Genomic DNA, 27,432 nt, shown 5'->3' with positions numbered 1-27,432 from the left:
CTTACACACCTTTGTGCCCTCAGAGTTCCTGAGCTCTTACACACCTTTGTGTCGTCAGAGTTCCTGAGGTCTTACACACCTTTGTGTCCTCAGAGTTACTAAGCTCTTACACACCTTTGTGTCGTCAGAGTTCCTAGCTCTTACACACCTTTGTGTCCTCAGAGTTCCTAGCTCTTACACACCTTTATGTCCTCAAGAGTTCCTAGCTCTTACACACCTTTGTGTCCTCAGAGTTCCTAGCTCTTACACATTTTGTGGTCTAACTTAACCCTTTGTGCCCTGAAAAAAAATTTACAGATGCATAAAGTAAGGCTCAGATTTCAAACCCAGTAACTCCCTGTTCCCGCTGCTTTCTTCCCTCCACTGATGACCTAGTATTCAAAGCTCTAGACTGGGTCCTTCAAGGCCTTCTGTCGCACACCCGGCCAGCAAGCTGTCGTCACAGCCAAGTACTCTCATTACAGCTGTGCAAAACTTGACTTGTGTCCCCAAAACTATCGCTTCCCTCTCATGGTTTCACTTTCGTTATTTTCTCTGTTACTCTTTGTCTGGGGGTGGGAGATGGCTCATCATACAAGCAGGAGGACCTACATCCAATCTCTAACACCCATATGAAAAGTCAGTGTGACACCATGCACCTATGATCCCTGAACTGGGGAGACAGACACAGGAAGATCCCTGGGGCTTAATGGCCAGCCAGTCCAGCTGATCAGTGAGTTCCAGATTTAGTGAGAGTCCCTGTCTAAAAACTAAGGTAGCAAATGGCCAAGGAAGCGATCTGATGCTCACCCTAGGGCCCCACATGCACACACGTGCACAAGGGCTCCCCACAGACACTCCTACACATGCCATCCCCAACGCACAGAAAGAAGGTAGATAGCATTCTTGAGGAATGCCCCTTGAGGTTGTCCTCTGACCAAAATGTGCATACATACACCTATGTAACACACACACACGAGTGCACACACACAAGCATGCACACATACGTGCACACATACACATGTACACACATATGTGCACACACACACGAGTGCACACATATGCATGCACACACACACATGCACACACACACACACACACACCCTCTGTCCTCTGCTTCCCGTTCCCCAGTGATGATCACACCTCCCACACTGTCCTCAGTAGCATCCTCTGTCGGATGTCTTATTGAGGTTGAATCTTAAGGCCACTATCTAGCATGCCTGGAGTGGCGTTTCTGAGCATGACAGGGCTGTGTACAGCAGAAAGCTCAAAGTTTCCACAGATGACTTCCTGTCTTACAAGATAAGCATCTGCATACCATCTAGGTCAGGCTCACAAGAGATTCACTTTCTCAGATACATCAGCCCACACTTCACTTCTCTTCCTTGGCTGCCAGGTAATAGTTCTGACAGAGTCTGGATGCCTGTAAACACGGAGTGGGGTTGAATTAACTCCGTTACCCATGTCAAGAAGCAGATACCCTGAAAAAACTCATGATGAGGTTGGGGTCAGGTCTAGGGTCTGTGCCTTTTGTTATCCTGCTGGAAGGCTAGAGAATGCAGGTGCTTCTATTCAGTCACCTTCTCCCTCAGGTGCCCCTCAGGTGCCCCTCAGGTGCTCCTCAGGTGCGGGGGTAATCTTCTAGCCTCTGCGGTGAGATGACAACCTTCATTAGAAAAGAAGGTCCTGCTGCCACGAGCCTGGGAGCTTTGGGAACGGCGTGCCTACTCAGAAGCCCATTGCTCCAGGGCTCCCAGGCTGTTATGCAAACAGAACTGGAGTTAAAGTCCTGCCCTCCTTTAGAGACAGGCTCTTGGGCACTTTCCTATTTCGGAGGTATCTGGCTCTGCTACAGTAGAAATGAGTTCACCCGGTGCCTGGCAAATCAGCCTCGGGAAGCTCCCAGGCAGGAAGGTTCTCTGGGGCAGGTGATTTATTGACGGATTAAGTAGTACTTTTTGGTTTTGGAAGTCGTAGGGAATCAAGAAAGAAGCCACAGCACAGGGTATGCCAAATGCAGACAGAGTGGGCCCTTCGGCACACATAGGTAGGCTGGCACTCATCTGGCTACTTCTGGAATTCCCCAGGAGAGACAATCAGTTCCTTATCTAGGAAAGGAGTCAGGACAGAAACTGAGGCTAAATTATGCACCTGGAAACCAAGGGAACAATTGCCAAGATGGCAGCTGGGCTCTGATGTACACTGCTCCTCGTTTTCTGGGTCTGCCTTTTCCAACTTTCAGACTAATGCCCACAAACTAGAGGTGGTGAGTCGCCTCCATTTTACGGTGGACAGAGGATGGCGGAAGATGCCATCTGTATCAACTGGTTGCCAGGACACTGATTTATTAAGCTGCTTTATCCAGGTTGTAGGACTATGGACACTAACTCACTCCGGGATGAACTGCTTCCCCCGACACCAGAAGGCACTTGAGAACAGCACTGAGGATTGGGCATCAGGGGGAGGTACTGGATCCCACACCCATCCCCCCATATGTTCATGTGTGTATGATAACGTATGCCGTGTGTGTATGTGCATGCCACCGCACATGTCAACCTCGGGTGTTGATCCTCCCCTCCTAGTCTCTCTGATGTCCACGGCTGCATGGGCTGCTAGTCCGCCAACTCCTGCAGATTCTCCACCTTACTGTGGGAGCGCCAGGATTACCCTACCACACCCGCCTTTCTGCAGCCTCTAAGAATTTAAACTCAGAAGCCCCTAAGCAGTGGAGAGGGTGCCTGCACTGGCCTTCCCCTGTAATCAGATTGATGACTACCTTAATCGTCATCATAGAACCTCCATTCAGCAACTGATGGAAGCAGATGCAGAGACCCACAGCTAAGTACTGGGCTGAACTCCCAAAGTCCAGTCGAAGAGAGGCAGGAGTGATTATATGAACAAAGGGGTCAAGACCATGATGGAGACACCCACAGAAACAGCTGATCTGAGCTAGTGGGAGCCCACCAACTCTGACCTGACTCTGACAGCAGGGGAACCAGCATAGGACCAAACTAGGCTCTCTGATCGTGGGTTACCGTTGCATGACTGGGTTAGACTGTGGGGCCACTGACAGTGAGACCAGGATTTATCCCTACTGCTTGTACTGGCTTTTTGGAACCCATTCTCTTTGGAGGGATACCTTGCTCAGTCTAGATATGGTGGGGAGGGCCTTGGTCCTGCCTCAAAGCAATGTGCTAGACTTTGTTGATTTCACATGGGAAGCCTTACATTCTCTGAGGAGTGGATGGGGGGTAAGGTGGGAGGAAGTTGGAGGGAGTGAGAGGAGGGGAGGGAGTGGGAACTGGGATTGGTATGTAAAATGAGAAAAGATTGTTTATTAAAAGATAAATTAATTTTAAAAAAAATTTAAACTCAGATTCTCATGATTTGCAGCAAACACTCGACCCCCGGGGTTCACTCCCCAGGACGGCAGACTGGGTTTTAAAGCAATGCTCAAAAGTACCAAGAGTGCCAGGGCAAAGTTCAAGAATGTTTATGAGAATATAAAAATATCATATTTAGCTAAGGTCAAGTGTAGGACTATGAAAACATCAGCACCCAACAAAGCAAAATTGGAAATGTCTCACATTCAATTAAAAATTACTAGAAGTGGTTGGGCATGGTGGCACACACCTTTAATCCCAGCACTTGGAAGGCAGAGGCAGGCGGATCTCTGTGAGTTTGAGGTCAGCCTGGTCTACAAAGCAAGTTCCAGGACAGCTAGGGTGGTTACACACAGAAACCATGTCTCAAAAAACAAGTGAAAACAACAACAAAAATTCCTAGAAATACAAATAAACAGGGAGTATTATCCTTAACGAGGAGAAAATGCAATCAGTTGAAACAAATCTATGACTTAGATGCTAGAATTAGTCAAAACACTAATAACCATTAAGAAGTTTTTCTATTTATTCGTAAAGTTAAGTAGAGAAATGAAATATATCTAAAAATAGCAAATCTTACTTCGAGCAATGAAACTTACAATGATTTGGATGAGAAAGATGCTGACTGGAACTAACAGGAGTTAGACACGGTTAAAGAAAAGGTTGGGGAACTGGAGGGCATGGCAGTAGCAACCTCAAGCAAAGTGAAGCAGCAACGAAGGGCACATCATACTCAATTATCAACAGTTATGAGAAGAGACCCACACACACAGCATGGGAAGGAGAATGTCAAACATAGATGACCCGGACACGGAGAGCTCGCATCATACACAGATGGCCCTGGACACAGAGAACGGGAGATTTACAATTGGGAACCACACAGGAGAAAACAGTGGTATGGGGTCGCTAAAGTAACAAAAGGAAAAGCTTTTCAGTTTAGAATTTCCAACTCAGCGATGAGCTCAAAAACAAAGCTGAAATGGAACTTTTTTTCAGCCCTGGGAAGCTGAGGGAATGCGTCCGTGCACACGCCATACAAGCTAGGGATGTGAGAAACTACACCACCAAAGTTGGTATCAGCACAGCCGTGAGTTTACAATCCCTTTTCACAGAACACATCCCTAGCGCTAACCAATGCATGGCTGAAGACACAGTGTTGGGCAGAGGGCTTAGTGAGAGAGAACACCGCAAGCGTGGGAAGGGAGTCTGAATCCCCAGCAAGAGCGCAAAAAGCCAGGCATGGTTGTGCATGCCTGTAAACCAGCATTAAAGGGAGGAGACAGCAGGTCTGGAGAACTCCCGTCAGCCACTCCAGCATGCATGGCAAGCTTCAGGTTCTGCGGGAGACCTTGTCTCTCACCAAATGGGAAGAGAGTGACCGAGGAAGCTGACCAGTGCCCTGTCCTGGCCTCCATATGTATGTACGAGTATGACTCAGACACTCAAGTTCATGTACCACACACAGACCTCACAGACACATGCAGGCATGCACACATGCACAAAAGGTAAATAGCTAAAAATAAAGGAAAAAGACACAGTAATGTTATAGTTATTCAGAGAAATGGAAAGTTCAGTGGTAAAGCACTTTACCTAGCTATGTGTGAGGCCCTGAGTTCAGTTCCCAGCACCTCAAAAAAAAAAAAAAAAAAAAACCAACTTTCAGTAACTATGCTAATTATCAGTTCATAGACTGTTACCAGGGATAATGACAGCTACTTCACGGTGATAAAAGGGCCAATTATAAGGGTATAATAATCCTAACTGTGGAGCTTCAAATCAGGGGCGTGTAGCTGGGTAAGATACTGCAGCTGGTAATTCAGGACTCAGGAGGCTGAGGCAGGAGGCTTGTGAGTTCCAGGTCAATAGTACTCCATATAGAGACCCTTCTCATAAACAAACGAATCGAGGGCTGGGCATAGAGCTTGGTGATCGAGCCCGTGCCTGGCATGCTGAAGGCCCTAGGCTCATCACCAACACTGTGTCAAACACCGGGAATATGTAACTCTCAGCTGAAATGAGCAAATCCACTAGGAATCTGTGTAACGGGGACATGCACTTGTAAATCTTGGAGGAGGGTAAAGAATAGAATCAAAATATCTTATATGAAAGGCCTAATAAAATAAAATAATGCAAAAAACCAAAAATAAATAAAGCAAAACAAAAACCCCCTTTGTCCTGTTAGACTCTTTTCTCCACCTCTCTGGCTCCCCCGTGTGGTAATCCTGGGTTTGACACAGATAGTGGCACTTCCTGGAAAGGCTGTGCTGGGGGAGGTAATTCAAGGGGACTCAGAACTCCCACCTACGGAGTCAATTCTCAGGGCTGCAGGGTCCACTTTGGAGCCATGAAAGACTTTTGTCTGTTAGATGAATGGGGACAGGGTCACCTAGGCAGTGGTACAATGGCTTAGGCTTCAGGGGTGATAATATGTCTGCCCTTGTGGGGAGATGGCGCAGCTGGTATCACGTACCCAGCACAAACATAGGGACTTGAGATGCAGTTTTGGTCTTGATCTCGTACTTGGGGTCTCTCTACACTGTCCTCCAGCGCAGAAGTCCTCTCTTAGGACATCTGGCTGTATGGGGACATAGTTTTAGTTGTCAGATGGGTGAGCTGATCTCTGGCCTCCACGTGTGCACATAGGTACCTGTGATGTGCATGCGTCCCCACACACAAATAAATAGAGATAAATTTTAAAAATGCTTGTATGCAAAGAGAACTGAAATAACAGTCACGTGGAATAAGCTCCCAAGTATGATCAGGCCAGGAGAGCCGGGAGCTGCACGGGAGGGGCTGGCCTCCTTGGCAAAGTCTATTGGGTAGAAGAAAATGCGGGCACTGGGGAATGGAATTTCAGTGATGGGGACGGCTTAAGTTCCTCTCTTATAATCTGCATATTCCACAATCAAGAAAAGTGTGTCAGGGGCTGGAGAGATGGCTCAGAGGTTAGGAGCACTGCCTGCTCTTCCAAAGGTCCTGAGTTCAATTCCCAGCAACCACATGGTGGCTCACAACCATCTGTAATGGGGTCTGGTGCCCTCTTCTGGCCTTCAGGCATACACACAGACAGAATACTGTATACAGAATAAATAAATAAATATATATATAAAAAAAAGAAAAGTGTGTCAGCCTGGTTCTGGAGACCACGGAAGGATGGGAAACACGGAAGGAGGGGAAACACAGAAGGACAGGAAACACGGAAGGAGGGGAAACACAGAAGGACAGGAAACACGGAAGGACGGGAAACAAAGCACAACACCTCTTGAGCTGGGCTTTCACAGAAGCAACGCAGGGGCTGGGCTGCTTCACTGTGAGCGTGCTGCGGAGCCACTGAGGGCTGTCATCACTGGAGTTACGTAGTGAGAGCACTTTTAAAGCCACCAAAAAACCCACTTCAGGATGCCCCCCAAATGAAAGAACCACAGCTGTTCCAGCAATCTGTCCTGCCCCTCACCTGGCAGCCATGACATTCTCTGGCAAACAGGCAGAAGCTGAAGCCAGGACCTGGGTAGGCCGGCAGGAGGCATGCTGATCACACGAAGGGCACCCAAGGGAAAGGCATCAGGCTTCAGGATTGCTGAGGAAAGACTTGAAACAACTGATCTTTTGGCTGGCAAAAGCAGGCAACTATCAGTACCTTCCTCAGGAGGGACGGGGACCGTAAGGCCTCAGGAGTTTGCAGCCGAGGCACTGAGCCACCCTGCCCCTCCCACATCTGCCTTTTTCTTCCTTCCTCTGCTGAGACAGCCAGTAATCAGCCATTATGGCTTTTCAAAAGGTGAAAGCCAAATCCTATCTTTAGGATGACCTCAGTCATATTTTGCAAAGTGTCTGAAGGGCTGGGAGCTGCAGCTCAGTGGTGGATGGTGAATACCTCAAGTGAGCGCACAAGGCTACAGGTTCGAGCCCCAAGACCACACACAAACAGGCATAAATGCTGTACAGAGGGGATGCATGCATGGAAACTCACGCAAGACTGCTCCTCCCCAGCTGTTGAAAAAGCCATGCTCTTCTTTCCCTTACATAGCAGAAAGGATGCGACCTCACGACAGACATGGGCCCTCACCTAGTGGAGCTCAGGCCCAGGCCTCTGCCTCGATAAATCCCAGGAAGATGGCAAGAGGTTAGTTCAGCCAGGCAAGAAGGCCGTGTGAAGGAAAGCAGCACACCATTGACATATGTAACAGAACCGTGGATTCTGTTACGTTAGCCAAGGCAGAAATCAGCATGAACAGGTTTGTGGGGGGAAGGGGAGGCTGTCAAACAAACAAACAAACAAACAGATCAGGGCCTGGCTTTCCTCACAGCTGGTAAAGCACTCTACTAAAGGACAGGACCAAGCCTATCCAAGGCACATGCCACAGCACCCCAGCAACCCGGACCCACACAAGCTGTTGGCTGCTCAGGGCCACTCACACTGTGTGGATTTCCTACAGCTCTGTGATGTTCCAGGCCTGTTTCTGTGACTGACAGCTATGATTCAATTAGCCAGAGGGCTCTAGGATGCCTCTTCTTCCAAGGAGGCAATGAGGACAGAGCTCTGTTGTCTGATTGCTACAGGAAAGCAGCCTCCTGGCCACCACTCTAAGAAAGAGACTGTGTGCGAGAAACCCATGCCCTTCCCAGCCTCCGTCCACAGCCCCGGGAGTTGGCCTACAGCCTAGAGGCCTTACCACCTCAGCACGGCTGACATTTGGGCCCAGCTGTGGGTCATCCTGCAACACGCAGAACGCTTAGTGGAACCCCTGGCCTCTATGCACTGGGTCCCAGGAGCACCCACCCTGCCGACAACCCTAACCAACTCCAGATATGGCCAGATGTCTCGGGGGAGGAAGCAAATCACTTCCTTCTGCAGCCTGCTGCTCTGGAAGGAGGCAAGGAGAAATTCCAAGAAGCAGATTCAGCAGTGGAGAACCAACTATATTGGGAGCAAAAAGAAGAGCCCAGGCAGTTCCCAAAGAGAAAGGGAAACTGGACAAGACAGATGTTTAAATATGCTTTTAGGAATGTGTGCTATCTGCCCCCCACCATTGTTTAAGAGCGTACTCGTAAACTGGCTGCCTAGGGGTGGGGCTCAGCCAAAGCACTGGCCTAGCAGGCTTTAGGTTCCACCAGCATCAGAAAAACACAAGACAGAAACATCGCTCATCAGTGCTTCCCGAGTCATGTGTGGACCAGGGGTACCCAGGGGCCTGGCTGCAGGCTACTCCAGAGCAGCCACGATTCCACACTGAAGAGGAGATAGCAACATTTTCAATGCGCAGCTTAGGACCAGTTTGATGTTATCCTTGTAGGAGTACATATCAAAAGTGCTTGATTTCTAATAATGCTTTTTCATGGGAGAAGACATGGAGACAGCAGAGGAACTGGGGTCGCCCACAGGTGTGCCATGGAACACATGCACGTAGGCTTTGGGGATTTGAGGCGCTCATGACTCCTCCACAATGCCTGGGTGTTTTTCCTTCTTTAGGGTCGGAGTTTATTCCTTCCTTGCCTTGCTGTCAGCACAGGACAGGAAAGAGCCATTTTTCTTAACTGTATCACTAAGTCCCCTGTGTTCCTGGGCCAGGGATATACTGGGTGCCTAAAACCTTGTTAAATTAATAAATGGGTAATATCCTAGGACACGCTTTACTTCCCTCAACCTGCAGAAAAAAAGCCCGTGTCAAACGTCACCTCCTTGGGGAAGCCTTCCTTGATTTTTTTATCTTAGCAGAAATAATTACACTGTGTACCCAAAACCTCCGGTTGATACGGCACACACGTCCCAGCATGTGTCAGTCTGTTGTGTTACAATCCCCTGCCGGAATGCAAGCTCTCTGTGAACCATTGAACGCTATCATTTATTATGCCTACCTTCAACAGCACTTGGTACACAGTAGATAACTGATAAATGTTTAACACAATAATCAATACCCACTGCCCTCTGTCTGCATGTCGAAGCCCAAACATTACAGTTCAGATGCACTGCCACTCATGCGCTTTGCCAACTCAGAATCTTGAGCCACTGAGGCCACCGTGCTTCAGGCCGCTGCGGGCAGCAGAGAAAGAACACTTGCCCAGACCCTCCGAAGACTGGTCTGCGGAGTCTGGAAGGATCTGTTTTCTAAAGGCAGGATGATGTGGAGAACTTCAGGCCATTCAGGCCTCCTAGAAACCTCTCTACGATTCAACCTGCTCCCAGCCGTACCCATACCTGGACCAGAGCCCTGGACCAAACAGACTGCAGGGAGGAAGCTGCAGGGTAGACAGACCCACCCCTGGTCCCCAGGCTCCTGGGGAAGGGTGTGTCTGAGGCTCCTTCTGACCAGAGAACAGCCCGTATGTGTGGAATCCTGTCACCCTCAGGGGCTGCTCTCCAGCCTGGCCTGTGGGCTCCTCTGCTTACCTGGCTGAAGGGAGGGGTAAGGGTGCTTTCTGGAGAGCGTCGATCCAGGGCAGGGTCCTCCTTCTGTCTGCAGTCCAGCTGGATCAGGCTGCGGCACTCTGGGTGGCAGGTGAATTTACAGTCTAGAGCAAGAGAATCAAAGGGATGGGGTCAGGTAGACATCTACTCCCTCCACCCAGAGGAATTAGAGACTGCATTCGGCTCTGGTGGGCAGAGCAGCGGAACAGAGAGGTGGGGGTGGGGAGGCTGTGTGAGAGCGATGCCTGACCTCTGTGCCAAGCAAAGGAGCGTCAGCAAGTCCTTCACAATGGTGCAAACTTGCGTCCACCTGCGTCATCTGGTGTAACCTAGCCTTCAGCGATTTCTTCGGTCAGATCATCTGGTTATACAGTGATGTCTATTCCTACTAATTCATATTGATAACCAGAGGCCACACATCCTGGGGAGGGTCTTGTTATGTCAATCTATAAAACAGGTTTGTCACCCAGCCTGTGATATAAGGATGGTTACACAGGCATAAGAAGGTAAGTTGGGAAGAATCAAAAGTGCCCCAATCACCATAAGATTCTGTCTCTAGCCCAGTCTAGACCAGCAATGTCGGGTGGTTCCCTTAAGCCCACTAGAATAGTCTACTGGCTACACCAAACCGGGAGTAAAGCACATTCCAGAGGTGGTTCCCTTCCATGGAAGTGGAGACTTAACGGCCAGAAGGAAAAACCTTTAGACTTCCATCTGAGGACGTCCTTAAACCAGGGAAGCCAGGGGACTCCCAGAGACTTCAAGTTGAGGCGCCCAACAACACAGACGGTGAGAGGCAGAGCAAAGGCTGCCGCTTCTGATGTTTCTCAGGTCTGGAGCCTCCTTAGCAAAAGGGAAGGGACGTTAAAGGGGCCCAGGAGGCAGAAGGACTCAGCCCGGGGATAGGAAGAGGATAGGAGGTGAGGGGCTGGGGGAAGAAAGGGCAGAAGGAAAGAAACGAATGCCAGTGACAGCAGGCAGCACCGTTCCCACATACGGCTGCTGGTCAGAGTGGCCCCTTGTCCTGGAGGCCGCAGCTCAGGCAGAGCACAGGTCCTGGCTTCCTTGACTGCGAAGTCGGTGCCTAAGGTGAGCCAGAGCGGCTGGGCTTTGTGCAGGGACCTCAGCACCTGGGTTTCCATGAATAATCTGGAAGTTAGAACACTTTTGGTTGACAATGCCTCAGGCAACCTGAAAACCCCTTCCAGAGTTGAAAATGTGTTGTATTTTGTCTCTTTTTCTCCATGCTGCTAAGCAGCAGACCCGAGCTTGGGGTCCTGTGGCAGCTGGTTTCTTCCCACTCAGCTGAGGAGTTCCGGAACGCGATTCCCAGCTGCATCCTTAGCTTTCCAGGCACCAGTCCTTGTTCAGGGACCCTGACAAATATGGAGACACAAAGATTCCAGAACTTTCCATCCTTCATCTGCCATGGTCTAACTTCCCATCCACCTTTCTGGGGTGGCAGCGAGAGGCTTAGTGTTCATATCCTTCAGGCCCCGTGGTAAAGCCCCCAGCAACCCCTTCTTTAGCCCTGAGCTCTGTCTGGCCTAGGGTCATCCTTGTTGGCTTTCTACTGACGTGATTAAACAGAAACACCAAAAGCAACTTGGGGAGGAAAGAGTTATTTTAGTATACAGTTTAAAGTCAGAGCAGGAAGCCGGAGGCAGGAACTGAAGCAGAAGCCGAGGAGGATCACAGCTTGCTGACTTGCTACCTGCGAGCATGAAGGAGAATGGCCCCCACAGAGTTACATATTGGCATGCCTGGTCCCCAGTTGGTGAACTGTTTGGAAGGATTAGGGGTGTGGCTTGTTGGAGGAGGCGTGTCATTGGGAGTGGTGTCTGATTTCAAAGTGCATCCTTGGCCCAGTGTCCCTCTCTCTGCCTGCTGCTCCTGGATCAGGTTGTAAAGCTCTCAGCTACCTCTCCAGCACCACGCCTGCCTGCCTGCCGCCATACTTCCTGCCAGGATGACGATGGACCAACCCTTTGAGACTGCAAGCAAACTCTTGCTTTCCTTTCCAAGAGTTGTCCTGGTCATGGCGTCTCTTCCCAGCAACAGAGCACTAACTGAGACACCCTCCACATGGCTTACTTAGCTTGCTTTCTTATATAACCAGGACCACTGCCCTGAGGTGGCACCACCCACTGTGAGCTGTGTTCTCCCACATCAATTATCAATCAAGAAAATACTCCCACAGACTAGTCCATAGGCCAATCTGATGGAGGCAATTTCCTCAACCGAGGTTCCCTCTTCCCGAATGACCCTGGGTTTTATCAAGTTGGGGGTGGGGGCAAGCAAAACAAACCCAACAGAAGTTGTAATGGGTAAGGTCAGTCCTCTAAGGCAACACCAAGCACCTTCAGGGTCCCACAAGTGTCGTGAAGCTCCCGTGGCTGGCACACAGCTCATTGGAGATAGCTCACCTTCAGTGGGTAAAGGGCACAGAGGGCCACATGGACCGTAGCATCCAGAAACTCCAGGACTTTCTGATAATGTAACACTGAGGGCAGAGCCCAGAAAGGGCGGGGCTGTTTAGGGCACAGCTCTGGAACACACCTGGCTGGCTCCTGGTCATTCCCCAGCGGTGGAGAATGCTCTAAAACCAAGAACATGAAGAGGACGGTGGACGAGAAGCCCTGCCAGCTCCAAGGCAGGTGAGAGCCACCACCTCCATTGGGGAAAGGCCTCCAGACAGCTCAAGATGTCTCCTCTTCCCCTTGCAGTGCCCTGTGTAGTTGGCATGTTCTGCCCATCTGTGCGCCTGTCTTGGTCTCTTGACTTCCACTGCTTTCTCTTACTGCCTCTCTTACACACACACACACACACACACACACACACACACACACACACCTCAGAAAGGCCTTTTCATAATCCTGACACTGAACTGGACAAGATAGGAATGGAAGACTCCAAAAACAGGTTTGGAATTTCAGAACTGTGTAGTGGCTCACACCTTTAATCCTAGCACCCAGAGAGCAGAGTTCAAGGCCAGCCTGGTCTGTATAGCAAGTTCCAGACCAACTGGAGTCATATGAAAGCCCTTGTCTTTACAAAGCAGAATAACAACAAAAGAGAAACAGGAAATGCACATACACGCTAACCACCTTCTCCAACAAGACCATGTCGTCCTGGCTGCAGCCAAGTTCCTGGACTACATCCTCATCCTTGCCAGTCCCAGGGCTTCCAGGCCAGCACTGATGACGTCTGACCCCTGTACCACCAGTACACACAAGCAGTGTCTTGCAGGGCTGGGGTTGGCCTTGAGTGGGGCAATGCTACACGTCCCAAAGCCTGGATCACGTCCCAGGAGAGGCTGGGGCTAACTCCATAGCCCCCCTTCTCTCAAGGCAGCTCATCACCGTTACCCAGTCCCTGACCCTGCTGTCCTACTGTATTCTACAACCTTTATCTGGTGCTTAGTTTGGACACAGGAAGACAGATTCTGGGTGGAACTAGGCCATGAAGATGCCACCATCTCCGCTGAAACACTCATGTGCTTGGCCTCGACTGCCCCACACTCTGTGCTAGTCCAAAGCAAAGTACAAGTAAGATAGCTATGACTCTCAGCCAGATGTGGTAGCACACACCTTCAATCCCAGCACTCAGGAGGCAAAGGCAGGCGGATCTCTGTGAGTCTGAGGCCAGCCTGCTACAGAGCGAATTCTAGGCCAGCCAGGGCTACACAGAGAAACCCTGTCTTGAAACAAACAAAAAGATGACTCTCAGGATCCAGGGAGCAGTGAGGGCACGCACAAGAAGTAATTCACAAGATACCTGAAAGCTATGCCCCCCTCTGGTGATCTAGGAAGCTGGTTCAGACCTGTGAACTAGGGAAGTCAAGGAGGGCTTGGCATGAAGGAGCCTACACGGCATGGAAAGAAAGGAGAGCCACAGCCTGCTCAGGGGCCCTTGTCACAGGGAACAGAGCCATCACTGGGTAGCTAGGGCAAAGATCACACCACCAAGAGGCAACAAAGACTAGAGAGCAACATCCCCATGTGCTAGCCAGTTTCTTAGCATTTTAATTAGTATATATTGATTATTTTATTGTAGCGTTTTTATACACACATCATGTTCTGTCTTCTTGCACCCTCCAGAAAATCTCACTTCTTTCCTCCCTATCCTTCTCTGTGTGACCTAGATTCCACCCATGAGAGAAAACACAATATTTGTTTAAGTCTGGCTTTCTTCTCTCATCGTGATTTCGAGGTCCATCTTCTTATTTGTTTGTTTGTTTTCCAGACAGGGTTTCTCTGTGTAGCCCTGGTGGTCCTGGAACTCATTCTGTAGATCAGGCTAGCCTCAATTTCAGAGCTCAGAGATCCACCTGCCTCTGTCTCCCAAGTGCTGGGATAAAAGGCGTGTGCTGCCACTGCCCAGCTTCCATTCAGTTTCTTATAAATGGCATCGTTTTTCGCTCTTCCTTAAAGCTGAAGAAACCCCTTTGTGCGCAGATACTAACCCCTGCTAATGAGCATCTGGGCTGATCCCAGTACTCGGCTACTGTGAAGAGAGCAGCAACAAGCATGGGTGAGGCTGGCGTTTCCGACATTTCTTAACATCAGTATTGCCATCACTTGCCTCAGTGGGAGAAGGCCCTTGCTTGGCGGCCTGAGTGCCATTCCCAGGACCCACACAGCAGAAGGAAGAGCCTGCCTCACGGGGTTTCTCCTATCTCCACATGCTCACCGCTGCCTACAACAGGAGCTGATTGCCTCCTCAAGTAGTTTGCAGGGTCTTGCTCCCTCTACAAGTCTGAATGGGAATTTTTCTGAGCTGAGGTTTCAGAGACAATCACATGTTTGGTGGCCCTCAGTTGTCCACCTCCAAACTCTGCATTATCTCAGGACCACCTTGTGTTTCTGTCTTCTTTAAAAGAACCCTGGTCAGGCAGAATCATGGGTCTGCCCTACTCCAGGGAGACATCATCTTGACCAACTATATCTACAATGGCCCTGTTTCCACAAAGGGCCCTATTCCGAGGTCCTGGGAGTTGGGCCTTTTGGCAGAAAGTACAAATCAACCCTAATACAGACCATAGTGGGAAAACAGAGCACTTAAGCCCAAACAGATGGAGGTTTCCATGGACACCAGCTCCAGCGATCAGCAGCGGATTGGAAGTCCAGGGACCATAGAGGGTTGGACTGAGGCTGGGGCCACCTACCTACCCCGTGCTTGGCTTTGACCCACGGGTTACCATCTCAAACAACGGTCAGGCTCAGATGCCATGACAACCTGTGGGTAGCCATAGCATTCCATCTACTAACTGAACTCAAAGGAGAGAGAACCAGCAGTGGGAACTGTATGCTGGGAGACAATTTTCCCAAAATGCAGAAGCTGCCAAATGTCCTCTTAATCCCCAAGGCTGCCAAAGTTAGTTTGTGCCCCACCCCAGTTCTCGAAGTCACAATATGCAAAGCCTCACACGCATTCTGCCGTGTAATGGCGAAACCCCAGTGGCTCATTTTTCTGAATTAGACGTGTTGCGTTGAGAAGAATTCTTTTCATAAAGGTGCTGTATACAAGAAACCAAGGCAATACAGCATTCCCTCTCGAGCCCTCAACTCCTCCTGCCCAGGTGGAGTAGGGACAGGCAGGTCACCACGGCCACAGGACCTAGTTACACAGCACCCACTGGCTCCTTGTAGTCGCTCCAGTCAGTGATGAGCCACTGCCAACATTTAGGGACCCTGGGCCTTCTGCGAGATCAGCCACACTGCCCCTACTTCCTTCTCTAGACTTCAGCACCAGCCTACCTGGCTTATACTGCGGCATAATAACGAGGGCAGAAGACTCTGTGGGCGGCCTGGTCTCTGGTCTCTCCTGGACTGGCTCTGTGACGGTGCTTGCTGGCTGCTGAACGCGTCTGCGCATCAATCTCAGAGGACCAAATGGAGTTACAATGTCTAGAACTGGCCCAGAAGCTGCAAGCCCTAAGCTAATATCCCCTCCACGTCTCCTCTCTCCTCTGCTCTGTGGATGTCCTTTTCACCCTGCCAAGCTGTGTGTGGGCAAGGCAGTCTTACCAACATTCTTCCAGCTACTTTCACGACAGATACCAGGAGCTTTAAAAGGCTGTATCAGGTACGACAAGGAAATCTGAAGAGATAAAGGGCACCGGGAATTCCAACTTACTGAAGATCTCAGGTGGAGCGAGGGTTGCCCCAGTTCTCAGAACAGGTTAGGGTGGTTGTCCGGGCCTTACAGACGAGTCATTTTCCATTCTTACACTTGGTTTCCTTGTGTTGGCGCCTCTAGGCTGAACTGGCTGACAGTTCTCAGACCGGGGAGACCCTGTAACACTCTACACCCCACCTAGCCCAGGCTGGCCCAGGCCCATGCCATCACTGCAGCCAACGCCTGACTTTGCCAGTGGTCTCCATTTTGCTCTCCTGGCTCTTCCCACTTGTCCCACCATGTCCCTTCAGCCCTGTCACAGGCAGGAATGTTCTCTCTGTGGCTACAGCAGTCTCCCTTGTAATATCCAGGGCTGCACTTCTACATCTCCTATCTGGCCCACTCACTAGGACACTGCAAAAGAGTCTTACATAATTGGTTGTGCCAGCAGAGGAAGGAATGGTGCCTGGCTTTTAGCTGAAGTGGGAAGCCCAGAGTGTTATGCTAAGACCCTACCTAGGCTTAGCATCCTAACCCCTTCATGCCTCAGTTTCTTCAACTGTTAGATGGAGGTGGTGGTAGCTCCTACCTCACAGTGTGGCTGAATTCAGTGAGACTGTATATGTCTAGTGCACCACCGATACACACTGAGGCTCCATAGATGCTGGGCTAGCTCTTCTATTAGTAGGTTAAAACTCAAGTCCAGTCTGGCCAGTGGCCATGGCATCAAGCACCCCAAAGCCTGTCTGTACACATCCCATCAGTGTGGCCAACCTCCAGACCTCTACTGAGGCCTGAAGCAACAGGCCCTGACGCCTCCTCAGAGCCCCTGCTGTTCCACCCCCACCCCAGTCTAGGCAAGATGCCCAGGCCTCAGCTACTCAGAGGGGAGAAAACAGATGAGGTGACCTTCCTGAACAGGTCCCTCTGCTGCCCTGGGACTTCCCTTCTTTTTTAATTTCTCACCCCCGCCCCCAACATCTGCTCTAGCTCTGGAAAAGAAAGTTGATCATATCCCCGATGGCAGAGGTGGCGCTGTTGTGTGACAGCTTCCTCCGAACTGGAACATTGTCTCCAGGAGACTCAGGGACGCACTTCTGGGAAAGCCAAAACCTGCAAGACTTAGCAGGACTCCCTCCCCATGGTTCTATGCACATAACTGCCAGGGCAGGAGACGATCACCCTCTGTGACAGAGAGGAGAGTCCCCGACCTGTCCACCTGTCCAGCACTGAGCCTTAGGACACAGCTCTCGTAAGTTGTCACCTGTGTTGGGTAGGTTTTTCAGGGAAGCAGCTGCCTTTGAGTCATCCCTGCTCCTGTTAAAGTGACCCCTCACCCATATTCTCACTAGTGACTCCAATAAAAACTCAGTGGTCGCCAGGCGGTGGTGGCGCACACCTTTAATCCCAGCACTTGGGAGGCAGAGGCAGGCGGATCTCTGTGAGTTCGAGACCAGCCTGGTCTACAAGAGCTAGTTCCAGGACAGGCTCCAAAACCACAGAGAAACCCTGTCTCGAAAAAACAAAAAACAAAACAAAACAAAACAAAAAACAAACAAACAAAAAAAAAACTCAGTGGTCACCAACCGAGACTTTGGTGCTGTCGTCTTTGGCCTCTCGTGGGTTCCCAGTAGACTATGTTGCGACTCCCTGGAAATGTATGTCACAAAACAGGCGTGGAAAAGGGAGGAAGTGTCCTGTTGGTGTGTTAGACACCAGGTCCCTGCAGGGATTCCTCTTAAGGGTGGGTCTGCTACCTAAATAGATCTAAGATGTTCATCACATGGCTCTCTTTATCAACACAAAATGCCAGAGACATCCATCTGCTACTGACTCACTATAACTACGACCTATTTCTACATGGATGGCAATGTGGCTATCATTTATGTTGCAGCTCAACACTGGTCAACACGAAAGACGACAGGGTTGTGTTTCATGACCCCTAATTATATAAAACACATGCATACTTCTGTATTTGCAGAGATGTGTCTGCAAAGAAGGCCTAAGGGATCAATCTGTAGGCAAGACTGTAGGGCATTTTCATATTTAATGATTGATGGGGGAGGACCTAGCCCATTGTGGATGGTACCCTGGGCAGGTGATCCTTGGTTCTATAAGAAAGCAGGCTGAACAGGTTGTGATGAAAAAGCCAGTAAGCAGCAACCCTCCATGCCCTCTGCATCAGTTCCTGCCTCCAGGTTCCTGCCCTATTTTGGGGTTCCTACCCTGACTTCCTTCAGGGCTGAACTATGATATAGAAGTGTAAGCCCAATAAACCCTTTCCTCCCCTGCTTGCTTTTGGTCATGGTGTTTTATCAGAGCAATAGTTGTTGGGACCATAGAGGTCCTTGCACCCACAGAAAGCACTAGGGAAACCAGGAATATTAAACACACAGGGTTGTCTTTTCAAGGGAAAAGATGTATCCATCAGTTTCCTCCCAGAAGACTGGGAATGGAGATGATGAATAACCTGGTGATTTGTGCTATCTGGAGGACCAGGCCATACCAAGCTCCCATAACCAGGACCAGAGATACCTAATAGTCTAGATGGTTTTTGCATTATCTGTATATCCAGGGGCTCCTCAAGCTCCCCCAACCAGACTGAAGATGGATAATAACCTAAACAACCTCTGTTATCTGTAGGAACATATCAGATCCTCCCTCTAGGCCCTTAGTAATACAGGTAACCTATCTCTAGAGCCCATCTTCATGGAAGAGGTGGCGTGTACTTTGAGAAGTGTTTCAATATAAGTATGCCTCCTAGTGCATATGGGATTGTGTTACACCAGGAAACTTTTTTTCCAAGTTGCACTGTACTATCCAGGATCAGACTCTAGAAGTTTGAACCAGCACCGGCGACTGAGTAGTGGTAAACTGGATTTCCCTCTTGCCTTACGTGGCTTGTTACTCTGCCGGCCAGAAACCCCCACAAAAAGCAACCCTAACTGGGATGCTGTGAGAAAGGAAAAGTCAGGTGGCCACATTGTGATAATGGTTGGTACCACTATTTGATGCTATGCAGTAGTTCCAATCTTACACAGTCCATACTGTGCCTGCACGGTACAGCTTTCGACTCGTATTCCCAAACTTGTAAGTTCGTGGTAAAATTAAATAGGAAGTCTGGCTTCTTTATGACACTCCCCTGCACAGGGATGGTGTCCCCCCACCCCCGTTATGAACACCCCACCACAGGGTGTATTTGTTACAGCCAATGAAACTACACTCAAACTTCTCCTTACCCAGAGGCCACAGTTTACAATGGACCCACTCAGTGGTGTTAATTCTGTGGGTCTGGACTTGGACTCACGGTTATGGCAAAGCACTTTCCCTGTCCTAAAAATCTGTGCTCTCACTATTTATCCATCCCCTAACTTTTAAGAGTCATGCCGTTGCCAGAATATCATAAAATTTGGCATCATATAATATGTAACCTTATCAGACTGGCTTTTTCACCGAGTGAGATGCACATCCTCTTTTCACGGCTTGACCGCTCCATCTTTTAATTGTCTCATAGTGCGCCATTGTCTGGATGCACCATGCTCATGTTTCACCCGCTGGAGAACGTCTTGGCTCCTTCCAAGTTTTCATAATTCTAAGTACAGCTGCTAGAAGCATCCACACGCAGATTTTTATGCAGGCATGGTTTTCAGCTCCTTTGGTCAACCTCTACTTTATTTTATTTTTATTTTTATTTTTTGGTTTCTCAAGACAGGGTTTCTCTGTGGCTTTGGAGCCTGTCCTGGAACTAGCTCTTGTAGACCAGCCTGGTCTCAAACTCATAGAGATCCGCCTGCCTCTGCCTCCCGAGGGCAGGGATTAAAGGCGTGTGCCACCACCGCCCGGCTCAACCTCTACTTTATAGGTAAGGCAACTGCGCATTGAAGAGGCAAGGTTACTAGCCCACAGCCACACTGCCAGCAGGCAACAGCTGGGGCGTGGAGACTCACCATGCATGGCTGCTTTCCAGCGGTCCTGTTTGTTCATGCAGTAACCTACTCCACAGGGAAGCATGTCCAACTCATCCTGAATCCTACCTGGAGGTCAAGGTAGGATACCTCCTGAATGGGGCTTGGCGGGCCTGGGCTAAAGGGTGGGAGGTCAGGAGTGTTTTTCTCTGCTCCAGCAGGAAGTAGCCCTCTGCACCCCGCTCCTGGTGGCACCAGGATGGACGGGGACTCTCAGCACCTGTAGACTGGCACCAGTGCATCCACTTATCAGCTGTGGGTCAGCTGGAGGCCCTTGGAACACTCAGCCTGGTGCTCAGAAGTGGATATAACTGGGGTTGTGCTTGGTTCGGAATCTGAACTTGAAGCCTACCTGGATGGGAGATGTCCAAATAGTTCCTCTTAGTTACATTTAGAACTCATTTAGTCTTGATTTCTTTGTCTGAAAAATTGGAATAATGATTTTCGTGTTGGAAAATTTTCTGAGAAATTAGGAAATGTTTAGATAAGCATTCAATGGCCCCTGGTACTCACTAGGTGTTCAACCAACAGGAGCAGACGCTTTCAGCTCTGTGGGCGGCTGTATACCCAGATTTTGTTCATTCGCCATGCAATTAACACTAGCCAAGAGCTTTACATATCTCAGTACATAGTTCATGCTGGTCCTGAACTCACATGCATAATCCTCCTGCTTCAGCCTCTTCAGTGCTGACAATACTGGCGTGTGTCACCATGCCCAGTTCTAGCCAAGAATTTCTTGATTTTCAGGACCTCTTCTGTTGAATTGAGGAGGTCAGAACAGCTCACTAACTCTGCCGTTCGTCTATGGCGCACTGACTGCCATTTCTGCCTGTGGCTGTCAAAGGAGTGAGGCAGGGGGATGGAGAACTCAGCTTTCAGATGAGTGAGAAGGTAGATATGTCGCAGTGACCAGGCCTGGGGTCTGCAACCACAGCCAAAAGTCAACACAGCCTATGCGCGTCTCACTCCTGGTCACTCTAATGAGACCAGCGACAGAGGGGTGGGAACTTCCTACTCCAGGGTCAGCCAGTTTGGGTGCCCTGCCTCTCAGTCTTTCCAGGGAGGAACCTCGGGCCCCAGCCTTCCATGTGGTGTACCTCTTTGTTTCAGAAGGCAGACCACCCTAACAAGCCCACTACATACCCCAAACATGGGAGAGATAGAGACAGACAGACACACACACAGAGAGACATACAGAGACACACAGACACAGACACACACATGCGGTGGTCAGGAAGTAAGTCAGGGAACCAGCAGAAAAGATGGAACAGTAGGAAAGCAAAGACCTAGACCTGCGGTCAGACTTGCTGGTCCTCTCACAGACAGACAGACAAGGTGGCAGCCAGCCGGAGAGAGCAGTGCTGTCTCTGAGAGATGTTGCACCTGAACATGCCCAAGTGTGACTCTGCTGCTCAGTCACTATATAAACAGAGAAATGGGGGACTTTGTGGAAGCAGGTCTTGTAGGCCAAGCTTCAGGAGAGGCATTGGAGAGCCTGTGAGGACTAAGACACGAGGAAGTGATTGGAGGCCTTCTCCAAGACTATGGTCACCACTATCTGCCAATGACCCCATTTTGCTAGGGTGGGGTGGGGTGAGGTTGACATGTATACTCTTAAGGAACCTTTCTGCATGGGGAACACAAAGGTGAAAGATCTCTGGGTTGTTGCTCAGCAGATACTAAGACAGGTATCTGGGCCGACTGTGGTGTAAGCCTATAATCCAACACTTGGCAGGAGGGTAATGAGTGGAGGCCAGCCCGGGGCTACATGGTAAACCCAGACAGCCTTGGCTATAGAGTAAGACCCTGTCTTGAAAAAACAAATATCAATATTCCCTGTGACACCGGCCTCTACATCTGACATCTCAGCTACTAATCCCTGTGGGGAGCCTCTTGTCACAATCCCAGGCATGCAGGATGGGGCTCCTGTACCTTTGTCCCAGATACACACAGTTGACCTGGCAGAAGCTGGCTTCCGGGCAGGCATGCAGAAGCACGGTCTTGCCCCATGTGGGTGTGTGTGTGCTTGTGGGTGAATGGGTGTGGGTGGGTGTGTCTCTCAGCCCACACAGTCATCAGCTATCACCAACTCAGACTGACACCACCGACAGAGGGCAGGCATGGCATCAGGCATGGAGATGGGAGTGGTTGGGATGGGCTAAAAAAAGGCGGGGCGGGGGGGGGCTCTCAGTCCACAAGTTCAGAGGAGAATGCAGGAAGCAGAAGGGACTTAGGGGTGTCCAGCATGTGTCAGCGACATGGGGACAGAAGGACAGCAGGCCACCTTGCCCACATTCCAATTCTGTGCTCCATTGCTGTTTGGGAGTGTTTTACCCTGAAGCATGCCCCGTCTTGTGTGTGTACAATTACAAACAAATTGAGTAGAGCAGAATAGTTCTCCATGACTCGGTCTCTACTGCAGACAGCGCTGACTGCTAGGAGAAAGCTGGCACTCTCTTTCCCATCACCTGATAGTTTTCTGTATTTTTTGGACACTCCCAACATTCATAACATTTACACAGATTCAACTACGATGCTCACGAGTTGTCTAAAATTAGATCCAGCTTTAGCTCGGTGGTAGCATGCCTGGGCTCAGTTCACAGACTGAAGCAGAGCAGGTAAATCAATTCATAATGGAGTCAGTCCACTCACAGTTGCTAAACTATTTTCAACTTCCCTTAATCTCTTAATTGACTATACGTGGGGAGTGCATTAATATTTTCGCATGCAATGTTTCCTAATGGTACAGCGTGTACCTTAAAGAGACATACACTTATTCACCGGCCTCTTTATGCTGGGGCACCAGGGCCTCATGAAGTACACTGTAGCTGACAGAGGGGATTAGATGTGGTGACGGAGTGTGGACAGGTAAGGGAGTTTGCAGGCCCTGGTGGATGGTAAGAAGCAATGGGTTCTGGGAGGAAAGAGACCTCCTGTCCATGGAGGGGGAGGGGTGTCATGGTGAGCAAGGCAAATGGGACCTATTTATAACGTGCTCGTTAGGTGGAGGCTAGTCATCAGGACAGCACACCTGAACGTCCAAGTTGTTGATAGTGTGGCCATGCACAGAAAAGTGCAAAGACACAGAACAACTTTTGAACAAGGCAGTTTCGGTGTTAGGACACGAGTACTCAGAAAGAACAGCAAATCTCTGTATGCAGTTCTGTCCCCTGCGCTTCCCATCTGCCTAGTTCCTAACCTGCTATCCCTCTGTGTACCTGTGCATTTACCAACAGCCTACCACAGACAAGACTGGTGCAGAAGGCACCCAGGGACATCCAAAGATTCTGTGTAACAGGAAGAAGTATATGAAAAGGTTTCAGAGAGAGAGAACAAAAGAAAGAATTCAATACAGACACATCCTGCTCAGGCTGTCACACAAGGAGGAGAGATCCAGTTACCAGAGCACTTTGAAAAGAAAATATTTTGAACTACAAGAGACAACTTTAAAGAACTGAGCAAAAAGGGACCGGTGCATGGTCTCCAAAGCCAGTGAGGAGTCACGTCATTGGTTCTCAACCTGTGGGGAGCAAACCTGGTTTTTAACCTGGGGGTCGAATGACCCTTCCACAGGGGCCTCCTAAGTCTACCAGAAAATAATTACATTAAGATTCACACAGTAGTAAAATTACAGTTATGAGGTAGCAACGAAAATAATTTTATGGTTGGGGGTCACCACAGCATGAGGAACTGTATTAAAGAGATGCAGCGTTAGGAAGACTGAGAGCCACTGCCCTAGATGCTTTCTCAGCCCTGAGCCTTCCCAGCGCCTCCTCTATTCTACTGAGTCACTCCACTCCAGGTGTAAGTGAGATAAAACAGCAGAGGTCCCATCCTAGCTCTGAATCCTTGTCACCATTCCTGGGCCCCCCAAGAAGACAGAGGGGTTGCCTGGGGAGCTGATGGAGAAATACCTGGCCTCAGGAGTGAGGGGTATGGCTAGAAAGAGGGAAAGAGTCGTTTGTTCTACTTTGTCTTTTTATCTAAAGCAGACACTGTTTTTGAGAGGGAACGAAGACCAGCCCAGCCTCCTGGTAACCTGGAGCACATTTCTGGTAGTGACCCACTGACCTCAGCCAAGCAGGCTCGATTCAAAAGAATCTTGTGTGGTCCACAAAGCTGCAGGACGCCAAAGGAAACAGGTACAAACGTTCAGGTGGGAACGGTACATAGAGACATATGTGCACTTGTATACCTGGCCCGAGAGCCAGAGGGTTACTCGTGGCCAGGAGCCAACAGGGTCAGTCCCTTATGAGACAACCAAGCTACTATATCCAACTGGTTTTTCCATTCCTGCTTTTATGTCCCTTACAGTCACTCAAAGTGCAGATTGCCAGAGGGTGAGGCCGACTTCTGCAGGGAAAGGAAAGTAAATAAATGACATCTGTGGCCAGCCTCTCTGCTGACAAAAGCTCCCTGCAGCCACATCGCTGCAGCCAGAAGTGATACAACAGCTTCTGGAGAGACCAGGCCTGCTCCTCTCTCATCCTACCTATCCAGGAGTCCGTTCAAACGACAAATGTGTTGCATGGCGACATGCTTGCTCAGGTCCTGAGGCTGCAGAATGAGCCTGTCCAGCTTTGCCAGTTGGTTCTCTGGTGTGGTTAACCCACGCGCAGGGATTTTTCTAAAGATGTTCGAAGAGTTTTGAGTCTCTCCTCTGCCCGGGCAGCCTTCAAATGCCATGCCTTCCTGCACACACGTCCTCTCTGCTCTGTGAGCAAAGGAAGAGCAGACAGTCATGCTGGCGGTCTACCCAAAGCTCCTGTCTGAGAACAGTAGTGACAGAAGTGTCGAAGGAGAGGCCTCACTCAGGAAAGCTAAAGCCCAGGAAAGTCACTTGCTACTAGAAAGGCCGGACAGCAGGGAAGTGCAAGTCTACCTGAGTCTTATGTGTCTTCTTCAATGCCAGAGCCCAGCTGCGCGTGAAGTCTTACAAGGAAGGAAAAGATATTCCAGCAATCCATGGCTCCCATATCTCCAAGCATCCGTCCTTCTCCCCTCCTCTTGCAACGGTCAAGTCAAAATCCCGACTAAATGACGCCAGTGGGCTGTGGATGACCCTAAACTTCACGCTACCATGACTTTTTATTTTAAAATATTTAATAAAAATCATGCTACATAATTTTTAATCAGTCAGTAATTCACTGGACTGAACATCAAAGGAACGAGGAAGTGTGTGAGTGTGCGTGTGTGTGAGTGTGCGTGTGTGTGTATAAGAGAGAGAGAGTTAAACAGAGAAAGAGAGTACTCATTGGAATCAAGAAACACAGTAGCCACTTTTCCTCTTAGCACAGAGTATGTGTTTGGCTGTTAATAAGGATAAATTTCCCATTACTCAAAGGGTAAAGCCTTAACCAGAAAAGTTATCTGTCATGGTCAAGATCATTTAAAAATTTTTGGCCCAGATGCGGCATTTTAGTCCCATCTCTCAGATGCCCTGGCACTCCCTGTAGTCTCCTTATTTCTGAATGTATTGGGAAATACAGAGACCCGGGGCGGGCTGCCCTGAGGAAAGGCAGGACTCCAAAGGCTTCCGCCCATCGGAAGGAAACAGTTACAAGTCACCACCATGAGCAGAATCCAGTGGCAGAGGGCACCAGGCCTGGCTACAAGGCAATGACCTTTGGCAAGGGCCTTACTTCTCTGTAACTGCCTCACTGCAAAAGACAGACTCCTCTGCATCCCCTCTACACGGGGATCTGGAGCAAATGAAAGATAAGATGCTGGAGAAAACACAACCTGGGCAGAAAAAGGCCTGGCTAGAAAGCAATGCTGCAGCTCCATCCCCGGTCCCCATGCTGCCACTAACAGAGCCCTTGTTGGTCCCAGGAAACAGCAGAGGATGAACAAAAAGGCCGTGATGTAGGCCATTGTTACTCCCGCTCTTCTTCCATCCACTCCTCTGCCTCTCTGTTCCTCCCAGCTAAGGACTATTCTCATCTTAATTCACGCTCAGGAAAGGAAAGTGGCCAGGCACTGCCTGAGGGTAGGCTTCTTCCGGAAGGTTCCACCAGCAGATCCCAGCCCTGTACACCACTCACACCTTCCCTAACCACGCTGGTGGGAAGCTCTGCCCAGAAGCCACAGCTCTTCAGTCAGCGTCACAAAGTCTGGTGCCCTACAAGCTACACGAAGGCAGAATGGAAGCCAGCAGCCCTCTTAGGCACTGGGTTCTACTGGATCAGGACGCCAGACTGCAATGACTACTCAGTCCTAATTCATAGTCCTCAAACAGGTCCTCTGACCCAGGATGACTGTGCCCACTGGTACAGCTGCTCTTCAGTCAGGCAAGGTAACGGCACCCAAATCTTGTTCTCTGCGGAATCTGGGGGACCAAGAAATGCTGCTGAGCTCAGTACTAAGGGCCTGGCTGCCCGAAGGATCCCCCATTCCTTTTCCATGAGAAAAGCCATTAGGCAGACACCTAGGAGCCCGACTACCCGTTCCCCTCTGGTCTGGAGTCTCCAGACAGAGGAGCAGGGACCTACCATGAGCCAGGGTTTTGCTGCAGAGCCTCCGTGGGGTCTGGAGCTTTTCTGACAGCTCCCGGCTCCTTGGGAGCCTTTGGAAGAGCCGCTGGAGACACACAGCCACCGTGCTGAAGCAGGCAGCCACCACCTCCTCATCTGGGCCCTCCCTCATCCTAAGATGTCTGCCGATCGATAGCTCTCTCTATAGCTCTTCTCTGGGCCTGCAATCAAGGGAGGGTGCCAAGACAGGGAGTCACCGGCCCTTCGGAGAACTTCAGGCTTCCTGTGACCAGAATAGGCACCTGAGACCTCATGAATGTCTCCTCCTCCTCAGCTAGATCCTGTCCCCGCCACCTCCTCCAATGGAAAACTTTCTATTCCTGGGCTTTTAGCTAGATAAGATAAAAGTGCCCCCACCAAACAGACTGGAGGAGAGCCTGCCCCAGCCTCACTCCTCACTCATGCCTGTGCGTCTGAAAAATCAATGTCTTCAAAGTTCCAGCCGACGACCAAAGTCATCTGTTACCTCATACCACGTGCCCAGCCTAGGAGCTCATTAGTGGATTGCTTTGGGGGGGTGGGTTGATAATGCTTTACCAGCTGAATATCGGGGTCCCGAGGGACAGCCCAAAGCCAATTCATATTGCTGAATTCATATCGTTCAGCAGAGTGGGGGGAGGGGCAGTGAGAAAGCTGTGTGGCTTTGAGGAGGTCAGAGCATTTATCTTAGACCAGATACCTGGAAGAGGAGAGAGACAGGCGGAAGACGTGATCCTGTGGGATACAGAGGGTGGGGGAAGCAAAGGAGAAAATAAGCGTCTCCCACTTAAGGACAGAAATGTCTCCTAGGCCTAAAAATGGGGCTCCCAGGATATCTCCGACTCTGATCCAAAAGTAGCAAGCCTCATGGGAGAGTGTCTGAAGACCCTTCTGTCCAGGCCAAGCCAGAGAGCTGGTACCTTCTGGGAAGGCCACTGGACCCACCCTTAGGTTGCCCAGAGACCCAGCCAGAGCCAGGGAAAGAGGACTTGCCCTTTAGTCAGAGAACATGAACCCCAGAAGACCGAGCACTGGTGGAATCACCACGGTCACCTTGTGCTAGGCCA

The 27,432-nt window shown here is 50.0% G+C and overlaps 1 protein-coding gene across 2 annotated transcripts in view; it reads right to left on the bottom strand.

Moving 5' to 3' along the window:
- Nucleotides 1–27,432, bottom strand: part of Rassf5 (Ras association domain family member 5) — a 66,762-nt gene that overhangs the window by 28,189 nt on the left and 11,141 nt on the right. For both annotated transcript variants that reach the window (XM_057770496.1, XM_057770494.1), the window contains exon 2: nt 9,751–9,872. In XM_057770496.1, coding sequence (XP_057626479.1) covers nt 9,751–9,872 — 122 coding nt within the window. The remainder of the gene's footprint in view (nt 1–9,750; nt 9,873–27,432) is intronic.

This window comes from Chionomys nivalis, chromosome 5 (genome assembly GCF_950005125.1).
Source record: "Chionomys nivalis chromosome 5, mChiNiv1.1, whole genome shotgun sequence".
Lineage (NCBI taxonomy): Eukaryota > Metazoa > Chordata > Mammalia > Rodentia > Cricetidae > Chionomys > Chionomys nivalis.
The sequence above is the reverse complement of the archived record's forward strand: the minus strand, read 5'-3'. Positions and strand labels throughout refer to the sequence as shown.